This window comes from Citrus clementina, unplaced genomic scaffold (assembly GCF_000493195.1).
Source record: "Citrus clementina cultivar Clemenules unplaced genomic scaffold, Citrus_clementina_v1.0 scaffold_8, whole genome shotgun sequence".
Lineage (NCBI taxonomy): Eukaryota > Viridiplantae > Streptophyta > Magnoliopsida > Sapindales > Rutaceae > Citrus > Citrus x clementina.
Genome location: NW_006262022.1, coordinates 2,974,065 through 2,987,346, shown reverse-complemented (window position 1 = coordinate 2,987,346; position 13,282 = coordinate 2,974,065). Strand labels below are relative to the sequence as shown.

Below are 13,282 nucleotides of genomic sequence, written 5' to 3'. Positions count from 1 at the left end.
CTTTTTTTCCTATAAATTTTGACACAAAATCTCAACCTTTAAATCCTAATCAATTCAATGGTTAAATTTATTGTACATGTGGATTTCTTTTTTAAGAAAAATTACTAAATTTTAGCCCCACCAAAATTATATATTCCTTCTATTATATTTTCTCTCTTATTTTTGTCTTTTAGTATTTTTCCTTACTTCTCTCTTTCCTACTTATTCTTCTCTCAAGCCTTTCTTCTGTAAAAAAGGAAAAGAAAAAATAATAATAGTGTTGAACTATAAATTAAAGAACAAGGAAGGTAAAAAAGTGTTGCTCATAGTATATAAATTTGAAGAAAAGCTTAGGCATAATGTTGATGCTTAAATCTGCTCGCCTTTTGACCGACCAAATTCTTTCACCAACGTTTGTGTTATCAACTGTTGCTCGAACCACTGGGGTTGGAATCGCCCTCCTTTCTCCTACTAGACCTGCGTTCATCAAAAACGGATCAAAGACGCTGGTGGTTTTGCCGGCGTAAACCCTCCGATGCCTAAGTTAGCACAAGATGTTTACGGGAAAACAATGCAATTTGGATTCAAGAATCGTTTCTAATCTATTCGAAGTTTTTTTAAGAAAAAGGCCTGATTGCAATTTGGCAGCGTTTTCCCTCTCTCAATTTTTCTATCCCCTTCTTCATCGATTTCTCATTCTTTTATAGCCGCTGTCCCACGTTTTCATTTACCCTTCATCCCCCTTGTTGCGGGTAGTGGCAGCCTTTCATGGGATTTTAACTGTTTCATTGTGGGCAAACGTGAGATCTCGCGTTTTCCGCAACGGTTCTGAGAAAAGCGCAACTACCGTGATTCTGTGGGATCGTGTTCCTGCTTTTTGGGGGGTTGGTATCGGCTCGGTATATGACTCTGGTCGGTATATTACCCTGGCCGGTACTTGTTTCTGGTTGGCTTATGTTTATCCCCATGCCCTGCTCATACCGTTTGGCTGAGGTGATCTATGCTGGGGCGGAATTAATAGCACGGCTGACCTGGTGCTTTTATTTACTTAACACCAGTCCCCCAGTTTCTGGTCTTGCGAGTGAAATGAGTTAAGAGTAGAAACTGAGAGTCAAATCTTGCTGACCTGGGGAGCTGTTCATCTGGTCTTCTGTTTACCGGGATGGACCTGAGGTACTATTTTCCTTCTGGGAAATTCCGACTTGAGCGTGGGCCTAAATGAGCATGTCCATTGCCTATCTGGGCTTACGCCTACCCTGGCCTCTTGTAACGGTTAGTGACGTGGCATCTCCAGACTCTTCGTATTTGAAATTTGAAACGACGGGCTATCTGTCCTCGATATCCAGTGAGTGAGCTGGCATCCCCATCACTTAAATGCTTTTATTTCTCTTTTCGTTTCAAATCCCTAGACTTAAATCATCGTCGTTTCGTTCTATTCGCTTTCTCTGTTGTGAGACAACTCCTACGAATTTCGTTCATACTCTCCGCGTCTGGGACTTTCGTTTGCAGGTCTTTCCTCCATCACAGCGACGTTATCAGTGCTAGTCTATTTCAGGTACAGCCTTTAACTTCTTCTTTGGTTGTTGTTGCTTGGGTTCTGTGTTGCCCCTTTTTGTATTTGTATACTTGGATTTATTTTGGTTTCCTTTTGGGGTTTCGATATGTCAAATCGGAGAAGGAAATTGATTGCCGATGAGAGTGACGAAGAAACGGGGGATTCAAACCTTAACTTGTCGATACCCACTGATTTTTTGCGTCCTTCTAGTAGTGTAGGGCCCTCCCATGGTAGGGATACTCTTGAGTACCCACGCCCCTTGGCTGTTTCTCCCTCCCCCGAACTAGAGCTTGTAGGGAATAGAGGTGGACTTACGTCGGGCTCTGGTGAGAACCACAGCTTTGGTGGGGTTGGGGTCCATGAAGGAGTTAGTGATGGTGAGGGGAGCAGCTCTGGACCGAGCAGACCTGCTAAGAAGAGGAATCTTGGCCATAGGGTGGAGGCAGATTCTTACCATATTGATTTCACAGCTTGTGCCACCACCTCCACTGATCTATTTAAGCTTAGGAACCTCTACAACATTCCCAATGAGGTTCTCCTGGTAGTTCCTGGAAAAGGTGATGTCCCTAATCGGCCTCCGAAAGGGTATGTGACGATGCACCTGAAAAGTTTCAAATTAGGAGCTCGGCTGCCCCTTCAAAGTTATTTTGCCAGGATACTGGGCGGTATGCACCTGGCCCCAGGTCAGCTACACCCAAATGGGTGGAGGGTTCTCTCGGCGATGTTTGTATTATGGGAGAGGTGTGGATCAAAGGAGCTCTCCCTTGTTGAAGTGAAGCATTTATACCAGCTGAGGAGTAGCCCAAAGGAAGCAGGCTGGTATTATTTTATGTCAAGCTCTGCGAAGAGGAAGCCAATCACCGGCTTCCCCTCCTGGTGCAAAAATTGGAAGAATAAATTCTTCTTTGCTGGAGGAAATTGGTGTCCAGCGGCCCGTTCGTTGGGTGGTGATATTTACCTTCCAACGCATTTTGTCACCCTAGGTCGTTCATTTTTCGCCTATGTTTTTTCTCCAATTGCCACTTATTGGGTTCTTTAACCTTGTTTGTTTTTTTAGAATCGTGGGGTTTTATTAAAGATCTTGAAGACCGACCTTTACTTTAGGTGAAAACTGCTCTGGTGAACGTGTCTACTTGCCAAGACCTTCTGTCGCCAACAAACTTGGTCGGTTCGGGCTTGGTAGATATTGTTGTTGGAATGGATAACAAGATCCTCAGCGCGATGAGCAGAAAGTGTGGTTGGGCTCCAAGCAGCTCCAGCAACCCTCCTCCTCCTCCAAAGAAAGCTAGTGCCGGTCCTTTCAAGGCTCATGTTCCTGCTCTGCCCCCTCCCCCTCTACGTAAGAGTGGTGGGGAGAAAACTTCCGACAAGAGTCCTGAGGTCAGCTGGCAGTCTTGGGACCGATCTTCTCCTCTTCCATCTCGGGATCAAGGTGACTACCTGAGCCCGTATCAGAAGGATTACAGAAAATCGGTGGGGCCCAAGATGGTGAAGGACATCGAGAGTATGAACCTCTCTGAGTTAGCAGCTTCTGTTCAAAGGGTCTCCTTTAGGCTGGCCACCATGGTTTCGTGTTACAAGACCGAGTCCGCCCGCCATGAGAGGAAGCTTCAAGCTGACAACCAGGATTTGAAGAAGAAAGCTGAATCTGCTGATCGCTCAAAGGAGAAGCTGGCCGAGTTGAACAAGCAGCTTACGGAGCTTGAGGAGAAAGTTGCGGTTGCTGAGTCCACTTCCTCCAAGCTTGAGGGTGAGTTGGGTGATCTGAAGTTCGATCCTCAGGCTACTCAAAGTGAAAGAGATACTTTGAGGACCGCCCTTGAGGGAGAGATCAAATCCCTGAGTGACCAGCTGGCTGAGGAGAAAGGCAAATCCGCTGATGTGGATGATCGGCTGGATGTCGAGTATGACTTCGGGGTTGCTTTCAGTTATAAGTGCATCATATTTGTGCTAAAGGAAGAATACCTCGAGCTCAACATGAGCAAGCTGGAGGCTAGGGTGGGGAGATATATGGCTGCGGCCGGCCAGGGAGATAAGGAGCAGGGTGAGCAGGAGCAGGTGGAGGTTCCTTTGGATGGGGTGCAGGAGGGAGAAGCTGGGGAGCGTGTTTTTGAAGTGGGACAAGGGTTCGTGACTCCTCCTCCCGGTATTGCTGATCTTCCACCTCCAGAGATAGCTGATCCTTCCCCTGTTGAGGCCGTTGACCCTCTTAATCCTTAGGTCTATTTTTGTAAAGACTCTAGATTTTCATTTGCTTTGTAAACATTTGAACGTTTATAAATTTTTAAATGCTCTCTATTGGCTTTCTTGTCTGATTTTTGCTCATGGGTTGCTTCTGCAAATTAACTTGACAATTTATCTGATCTTGTCTGCTGGTTCTTCAGTGCACTGAGCAAGAATAGGCATCCGTTTGCCTTAGTAAAATTTTTGCAAGTTTGCCCGCTGGTCTTCGGTGACCGAGCAGGAGCAGACACTTATTTACCTTAGTCGAATTTCATGGAATCATCTGATGGTCTTTCGATGACCGAACAGGAACAGACACTTACTTGCCTTGGGGAAATTTTGTAAACTTGCCTACTGGTCTTTCGTTAACCGAGTAGAAGCTGACATTTTCTTACTTTAGTAGAATTTTCGTAGAATTAGCTGTTGGTCTTTCTGTGACCGAGCAGAAGCAGGCACTTACTTGCCTTAGTAGAATTTTCGTAGAATTAGCTGCTGGTCTTTCTGTGACCGAGCAGAAACAGGCACTTACTTGCCTTAGTAGAATTTTCGTAGAATTAGTTGCTGGTCTTTCTGTGATCGAGCAGAAGCAGGCATTTACTTGCCTTAGTAGAATTTTCGTATAATTAGCTGCTGGTCTTTCTGTGACAGAGCAGAAACAGGCACTTACTTGCCTTAGTAGATTTTTCCAATGGGCTTATTAGCCAGGGGATTTCATGCTGAATTCATCTTTATTGAAATTTGAATGCGTTACAAAATATATGCACGTGCACCAAGCCACCATGCATTTGACAAATATAACTTATCAAATTGAAGATTTAGTGGAGCGCTTTGCTTACTGGAAATACTTCTTTAAGTGCTTTTGTTGTAATAACGCATGACCCTTTGCTGATACTGGACCACTTTCTGCGAGACCCCTTCCCTTTTCTCCTCAAACAGGTCCGGGCTTAAGTAGATTTGCTCGTCGTTTTGCTCCTCAGCATAATATTCCGTTCGATGTGTCCCCACTCCAATTTCTGCTGGGACTACCGCCTCATGACCAAAAGTTAAAGCGAACGGGGTTTCCCCTGTGGCGGTTTTGTGAGTTGTCCGGTAGGCCCATAATACTCCTGGTAGTTCGTCAACCCAAACACATTTCTTCTCTCCCAATCTAGTTTTTAAGAGCTTCTTTATCACTTTGTTGGCTGTTTCCACTTGTCCGTTCGCCTGGGGGTGTGCGGGGGTGCAGAACTTCAGGTCTACCCCCAAATTTTGGCAAAATTCTCTGAAGTTGCTGTTGTCAAATTGCCTCCCATTGTCTGTAATGATGGCATAGGGGATCCCGTATCTGCAGATGATATTCTTCCAAATAAAATCTGTTGTCTTCCTCTCCGTGATTTGGCTGAGGACTCCCACTTCTACCCACTTGGTGAAGTAGTCTATTGCCACAATTGCATGTCGCCGCTCCTCAGCCCTTAGGTAACGGACCAATCAAGTCGATTCCCCATTGAGCGAAAGGCCACTGAGATGTCATAGTGGTCAGCTTTTCCGGAGGTTGTACAAGAACCTCAGAGAAACTTTGGCATGTTTTACAGTTTTTTACCATCTTTTTTGCATCCTGGTGCATGGTTGGCCAGAAGTATCCTTGCCGAAGTGCCTTAAAGGCTAAAGTTCTTGCTCCCGAGTGATTGCCACATATTCCTTCATGAATCTCCCTTAGTACATAATCTGCCTCCTCATCATCCAAACATCGCAAAAGGGGCAAAGTGAATCCTCGGTGGTAGAGCACCCCATCAAGTAGCGTATACCTCGCTGCTCGGCATTTTAATTTTCTTGCTTGTCTTTTGTCCCCCGGTAGAGTGTCATCGCGGATGTATGCGAGAATCGGGTCCATCCAGGATTTTTCAGTGCTTACTTTCATTACCTCTACTTCCTCCCTTTTACTCGGCGAGGTCCTCACCTCTAGTGGAACTGACTTAGGTAACTTTGGGTCTACAATTGCTGCCATTCTTGCCAACATATCTGCTCGGTAATTCTCATTCCGGGATATCTGCTTTACCTCTACCTCTTTGGAGAGTCCAACCATTTGCTTCGCCTTCTTCAAATAAAGCCTCAACTTCTCTTCCCTTACTTGGAATTGGTCACAGAGCTGATTGCAGACTAGCTGGGAATCGGCTCAGATTTCTACCCTTTCAGCTCGTAGTGTGTGTGCAAGCCCGAGCCCAGTAATGAAGGCCTCGTATTCAGCTTGGTTATTTGTAAGTTGGAAATCGAATTTTATTGCATAGGATACCTCGACCCCTTCTGGGCTTCGTATTACAACTCCTGCTCTAGATCCTTGTTCATTACGTGACCCCATTGACCATCACCAGCCATACCCCTTCTGGTTTCTCCTGCTCTATTAGTTGTGCCTCCGGAATCTCTTCCCCTGGTAGAGCACGGTCAACCATAAAATTGGCCAGGGATTAGGATTTGATTGCTCCTCGGGGCCTATAGGACATGTCAAATTCGCTCAGCTCCACGGACCATTTGACTAACCGACCAGACGCATATGATTTTTGAAGCACTTGCCGAAGGGGTTGGTCAATCATCACAACGATCTGGTGGGCTTGGAAATATGGTCGGAGTTTGCGCGCTGCCGTTATCAGAGCTAGCGCCCACTTCTCCATTAGTGGATATCTGGTTTCTGCGTCTACCAGGGCCTTGCTTGTGTAGTATACCGGGTGTTGCTTCCCTTCTTCTTCCCTGACTAAGACCGAGCTGGTAGCCCACTTAGAGATTGCCAAGTATAAAAGCAGCTGGTCACCCTCTCTCGGAGTTGATAGTAACGAGGCGCGGGCTAGGTATTCCTTCAGCTGTCCAAATGCCTCCTCGCATTCCGGTGTCCATTCTATCTTCGTCACTTTCTTTATGGTTTGGAAGAAAGGGTGGCACTTATCAGTGGCTCGCGAAATGAATCGGTTCAATGCTGCCAATTTCCCTGTAAGGCTCTGCACCTCATTAACTGTTCGTGGGGACCTCATTTCTATCACTGCCCGTATCTTTTCCAGGTTGGCCTCAATCCCTCAATGGCTCACCAGGTATCCCAAAAATTTACCCGAGCTGACCCCAAATGTGAAATACAAGTAAGCAACCCAAGAGGGGGGGTGAATTGGGATTCTAAAAAATTATTCAATATTAAAGTAAATCTTAATGCAATTATAACTCAAATTCAAAGCAATAACAATTAAGATGATCACAATATAAAAAGATAAGGGAAGAGAGATTCAAACACGAGATTTTTACGTGGTTCGACCAACCTTGCCTACGTCCACGCCTCCAAGCTTTTCGGGCTTGAGGATTCCACTAAGCAAGCCTCCAAGGCTTCAAATGCTTACACTTGACTTCCAAGGTGTCAATGGACCTTTACAGCAAGAGATTATCCCCAATCTCTTAACCCAAGTGTATCCCAACACTTACAATCACTCAAAGTAAAAGATTACAAATTGTTTTGCCTCTCACAATATATAAGATTACACAATGATGCTTAATATATGAATAGATGAAGCAAGAATGTGTTCTAAGCTCTATGAAGATTGTAATCTCGAATATTAGCTCAAATGGTCGTATTGTGATTTTTTTTTTTTTGAATTTGAATGAGCTTATTTATATTTGAAGCAGAAAATCTAGCCGTTACAAACTGTCGGACAGAAAACGGTTCGCCGTTAACAATTAACGGTTAACCGTTTAGGCTGGTCAAAGTTACCGTTGGGCCAGATTTCAAATAAACGGTTTGCCGTTTAGGGTTGCCCTTTCGCCGTTAACTTCCAGAGACCTGCAAGATGAGCATTTGTTATCCATTTACACTAAACGGTTAAGGACTTGCATGAAGTAACGTTTTTGGATATTATCAGTTAACCGTTGGAAATAAACGGTTAGCCGTTTGTCTCTAGTAACCTGCAAAATGAACATCAGTTAATTCGTTTCATTTAGCGGTTAGGGGATTGCATAAAGTTGCTTCTCTGGGTATTATCGGTTGACCGTTTAATAATAAACGGTTTGCCGTTTGGCCCCAGTAACCTGCACAACAATTCAGCCTTATCAGTTTTCGTTAATCAATGCCAAAGGAAGACAAACGTCAATTCTGGACGTTATCGGTTAACCGTTTAAAATAAACGGTTCACCGTTAGGTTCCAGTAGCCTTCCCATCTTGGGTGTTTTCCGTTAAGCATAAACGGTTAGAGCTTAGGTAATATGTTGCTCTCTGGTGTTAATCGGTTAACCGTTTAAAATAAAACGGTTTACTGTTAATTTCCAGCAACCTCCCTATCTTTTGTGTTTTCCGTTTTTCATTAAACGGTTAGAGGTTTAGGAAATGTGTTACGCTCTGCCTTTAATCGGTTCACCGTTTAAAATAAACGGTTCACCGTTTATGACCAGAATTGTAATTTTAAACAAGTTTTTGCAGAGAATTTCTTTCTAATTTGAAAATCCATCTTTTATGAAGAAATAAGGCAATGATTAAAAGGGTTTTCGTTTATTCAGAAATAGCTCCAATATTTTTGTCAAAATACATTTAAAATTTGTTATCATCAAAATCAATATTATGTTAACAATGCACATTTCTCCGGGTTAAGCTTCATTTCATACTTCCTCAGCAATTCGAAGGTCTCTTCCAAGTGCTTCACATGATCTCTCGGTTCTCTTGACTTGGCGATCATATCGTCCACGTATACTTCCATAGTGTGACCAATCAATGGTTTGAAGACCTTATTCACTAGCCTTTGATAGGTAGCTCCTGCATTTTTCAGGCCAAAGGGCATCACCCTGTAACAAAACAAACTCATGTTAGTTATAAAGGTAATGCTTTCCTCATCCTGCTCGTCCATGGGTATCTGGTTGTATTCGGAAAAGACATCCATGAAACTGAGCAGACTATGACCCGCGGTTGAGTCCACCAACTGATCTATTTTTGGTAGGGGAAAGCTGTCCTTCGGGCATGCCTTATTGAGGTTCGTGAAGTCTACACACATTCTCCACTTCCCATTGGCCTTCTTTACCAGTACTACATTGGAAATCCATTCCGGGTGCTTGGCTTCCCTTATAAATCCTACTTTCAGCAGCTTTTCCACCTCGATATTTATGGCCTCGTACCTTTCCTGGTTGAAGCACCTCCTTTTCTGCCTCACCGGCCTTGCCCCTTTCTTGACTGCCAGCTTGTGACAAGCTACCCCGCGATCAATACCTGGCATATCCTCATGAGACCAGGCAAATATGTCTGCATGGGACTGTAGACACTTCACCAGCTCGCCTTTTATTGCTTCACCCAATTCTGATCCGACCTTAACCACTCTGCTCGGGTCACTCTTGCTTACAATAACCCTTTCCTGCTTCTCAACATGTTCCTGGCGACCCTTTTTTGAATCCTCTCGGTTATCTAGAGAGGTAACCTGCAGCGTTTCCTTGGCCGCCGTAGCATAGCAGCTCCTGACCATTCTCTGGTCACCTTTTACTACACCAACAACTTCATTTATTCTGTACTTTAGCGCCAGATAATGCGTGGACATTACACATTGGCTTATCTTCATGAACGGTCTCCCCAATATCATCTGGTAAGGACTTCTTTCTTCCACCACAACAAAATCCAGCATCATCGTTCTTTTGAACGGTTTTGATCCCACGGTAATTGGGAGTTCGATGATCCCCATGAGAGTTAGCCGTCCCCCTCCAAATCCCTTCAAGGATGTATTCGTCCACTCCAGCTTCAAGTCTGAAATCCCCATATCATCTAGGGCCGACTTAAATAGAATGTCTACTAAGCTGCCCGTGTCCACCAGTATTCGCCGCAATTCTGTACTAGCCACCAATGCTTTAATCACCAGTGCATCCTCATGAGGATATAAGATGCCCTTTTCGTCGTCATCTGTCCACATAATGGGAACTTGCCGCACTTTTACCTTCTTGGTTGCTGGCAAATTGAAAAGCACTTCTTTGCTAGTCAAGGCGTATCTCCCATAGTCCTTCCGTGCCCTGTTCGAATCCCCAGCCAAAGTTGGCCCTCCTACTATCACACGGATGGTCGACTGTTCTCGTTCCAGACCCTCTCAACTCCTTCATCCCGTGTGTACTGTGATTCAATGACAGGGGACACTCCATCTACATACTCATCCCAGTATCGATTCCTCACTAAATCCTCCACTTGAACCTTCAGGTCACGACATTGGCTGATAGTGTGACCGAGAGTGTCGTGAAATTTGCAGAATCTGCTCTTATCCCGTCGATGAGCCGGTTTTGTTATTAGGGTTAGAGGGTACAGCAGGCCTCGTCCCTCGATCCTCTCATACAATTCCTCCAAGGAGATCTTTAATGGAGTGTACTGTCTATATGCCAAGCTCTAGTCTACCAGCTGAACTGCTCGGCTATCATGAATGTCATCTCGGGCTGGTATAGTCACTAGCTGATCTGGTCGTCTAGCCCTGGAACCAGTTGCATGTAACCCTCTGGGAGTGTTGTGATAAGGGTGGGCAGCCATCTGCCTAAATTCTCGTTGCCGCTCTGGGAACGGGGTGCGCGGAGGTTGGGCTCGGCTGTATTGGAACTGTTGCGGCCTCTGAGCTATGGGTTAAAGGCGGGACCGAGCTGATATTCCGCCCATAACTGATGATTCCCCAGCTCGCTTTCCCGATCTGCTCCCGGTCGGGGCTCTCCGTTCTTTTCGCCTCAGCTCTTCCAGCTGTTCACTCTTTATCCTTGCCGATTTCTCCTCTTCGATTTCTATGTCTCGCCTCGCCAGTTCATACCCCGCCGAATAATTCTGCACTAAGGGGCTTATCAAGTTATACCACAATCGGCCGATTCTTACACCTTCTTTTAATCCCCTCAGCGCCTGTGGGTGATTAAAAGCTCCCAAATCTAGCACAGCTCGGTGATATCGCTTTACAAAATTCTGAAGGGACTCATGCTCCTCCTGTTTCATCCCCATTAGTTCCATCATGTCGTCCTCTAGGGCTACTGCCCCTCGAAACTGTTCGGCCAACTCTTGGCACATCTGCTCGTACCCTTTTATACCTCCTCGGGAGAGCTTGCGGTACCATTCTCGGGCTCGCCCCTCGAGAGTCAACGGGAACACCCTACACCTCTGAGCTGGTGTCAACCCCTGCACCCCCGTCATGTCGTTGAAACGCTCAATATGCACTAGAGGGTCACTTCGACCGGAGTATTTGAGGTCGGGAAAGCGGAAATCTCTTGGGATTACTATACCCATGATCTCGGTTGATAACGGGGATTCTTCATCCAGCATTATCCTCCAGCTCGGGGGCTTTCTCTTGCCTTGTATCTCCTCCATCACCTGCGCCAATCTGCGCACCTCCCCTTCTAATTCTACAGCACGGTCAGGGTCACGTGCAGCTACCCGATCTCGTTCCAGCTTGGCATTGTGCAACCGATGTCTGAGCTCTCCTTCATTAACAATGGCCCCTCGGCCATTGACTTCCAATACCCGTCCGGGGAGAGGTGGTCCCTCCATTCATCTACTCGCTCTCCTGGAACTCGACCAGCACTTCTGTGGGGATGCACCCCGTTAGGTTGGTCTGCCGGCGGAGGGATTTCCTCGACTCTATGCCTCCGGAGGCTGGGTTCTGCTCCAACATCATCTCTCCCCACGGGGGTTTCATAATCCGTTCTCCGCTCATCCCTCAGCTCGTGCAGTATGGTCGCGAGAGTTTCCATTTATTTCTCCATCCACTCCAATCGATCTTGCATCATCCTCTCTCGGGCTTCATTTGCAATTTCCCAGAGAGTGATTGTCTCCACCGTTTCATTGTCCTCCCTTAAAGTATCCTTTCTTGACACATTCATATCCAATCGTTCGCTGCTTCTCCGATAATTACTAATTTGGTGGTAGCTTTTTATTCAGCTCCCCACAGACGGCGCCAAAATGTTGATGCTTAAATCTGCTCGCCTTTTGACCGACCAAATTATTTCACCAACGTTTGTGTTATCAACTGTTGCTCGAACCACTGGGGTTGGAATCACCCTCCTTTCTCATACTAGACCTGCATTCACCAAAAACGGATTAAAGACGCCGGTGGTTTTGCCGGCGTAAACCCTCCGATGCCTAAGTTAGAACAAGGTGTTTACGGGAAAACAATGCAATTTGGATTCAAGAATCGCTTCTAATCTATTCGAAGTTTTTTTAAGAAAAAAACCTGATTACAATTTGACAGCATTTTCCCTCTCTCAATTTTTCTATCCCCTTCTTCATCGATTTCTCATTCTTTTAAAGCCGTTGTCTCACGTTTCCATTTACCCTTCATCCCCCCTGTTGCGGGTAGTGGCAACCTTTCATGGGATTTTAACTGTTTCATTATGGGCAAACGTGGGATCTCGCGTTTTCCGCAACGGATCTGGAAAAAGCGCAACTACTGTGATTCTGTGGGATCGTGTTCCCGCTTTTTGAGGGGTTGGTATCGGCTCGGTATATGACTCTGGTCGGTATATTACCCTGGCCGGTACTCGTCTCTGGTTGGCTTATGTTTATCCCCGTGCCCTGCTCATACCGTTTGGCTGAGGTGATCCATGTTGGGCCAGAATTAATAGCATGGCCAACCTGATGCTTTTATTTACTTAACAGGCATACTCTGTAATTTTTTTTATTTCTTATTAAAAAAAACTTACTCAAAAATGTTTGCAGTCATGTACACTTGTTTGTGGAGTGATTACTCTATTAGCTAATTCTTATTATTAACAAAAAAGAAAAAAAGAAAAAACAGATAGGATTTTGCAATTTTTTTTTCTTTTAAGAGAGATCAATATACATATATCAAGGCATATCAGCGGCCGCTTAAAATTACACTGTTGTTTACACTCCTTGTGAGTTGTTAGATTATAGATAAATGAACGGTGGAGATTAATGGGACGTATTAAATATTCTATTAATTTTTTTAATCATCTTTTTCTCTTCAACGATCTTCATGGCTAGGGGTGGGCAAAATCGGGTTCGGGTCAACCCGATCGGGTTTCGGGTTATTCGGGTTGTGCAAACATTGATCCGAATACAACCCGAACTTACAACCCGACTCAATTCGATCCGATATATATTCGGATCGGTTCGGATCGGGTAAAAAATCGGGTTGAATTCGGATTGAATCGGTTCGAATTAAAAATGGATCATATTAAATTCGGGTCAAATTAAACCAATTCGGGTCGATGAAAACGGGTCAATTCAAAACATATATACCAATACACCATGAAAGCTTCAAAATTCAAAACACATAAGGGACTAAGGGAGAAACTCGGGTCGGGTTGGAGCTTGAGCCTTGGAGCAGCAGATCGGCGGCTGGGCTTTCGGCAGCAGATCGGTGGGCGTGCAGCAGCAGCTTGCGCACGGCTGGACGCGCAGCAGTTTCCTCGTGATGGCTGGACGCAGTACGGCGACAGCAGATCGTGGACGCAGCAGTAGATGGCTGGACGCAAGACGGCAGCAACATGACAACATCACGGCAACAGCAGATCGCTGACGCAGCAGCAGATGGCCGGACTCGCAACACGGCAGCAGCAGATTGCGGGAAG

The 13,282-nt window shown here is 45.4% G+C and overlaps 2 protein-coding genes across 2 annotated transcripts; both read left to right on the top strand.

Annotated features, from left to right (window-relative positions):
• The first annotated feature begins 1,640 nt into the window (after positions 1-1,640).
• On the top strand, positions 1,641-2,573 carry LOC112096142. Its single transcript, XM_024179073.1, has one exon. It carries the CDS (start codon positions 1,641-1,643, stop codon positions 2,571-2,573), a length of 933 nt encoding a protein of 310 aa, XP_024034841.1.
• Positions 2,574-2,731: 158 nt separating this feature from the next.
• LOC112096141 lies at positions 2,732-3,754 on the top strand. Its single transcript, XM_024179072.1, has one exon. It carries the CDS (start codon positions 2,732-2,734, stop codon positions 3,752-3,754), a length of 1,023 nt encoding a protein of 340 aa, XP_024034840.1.
• The last annotated feature ends 9,528 nt before the right edge of the window (positions 3,755-13,282 follow it).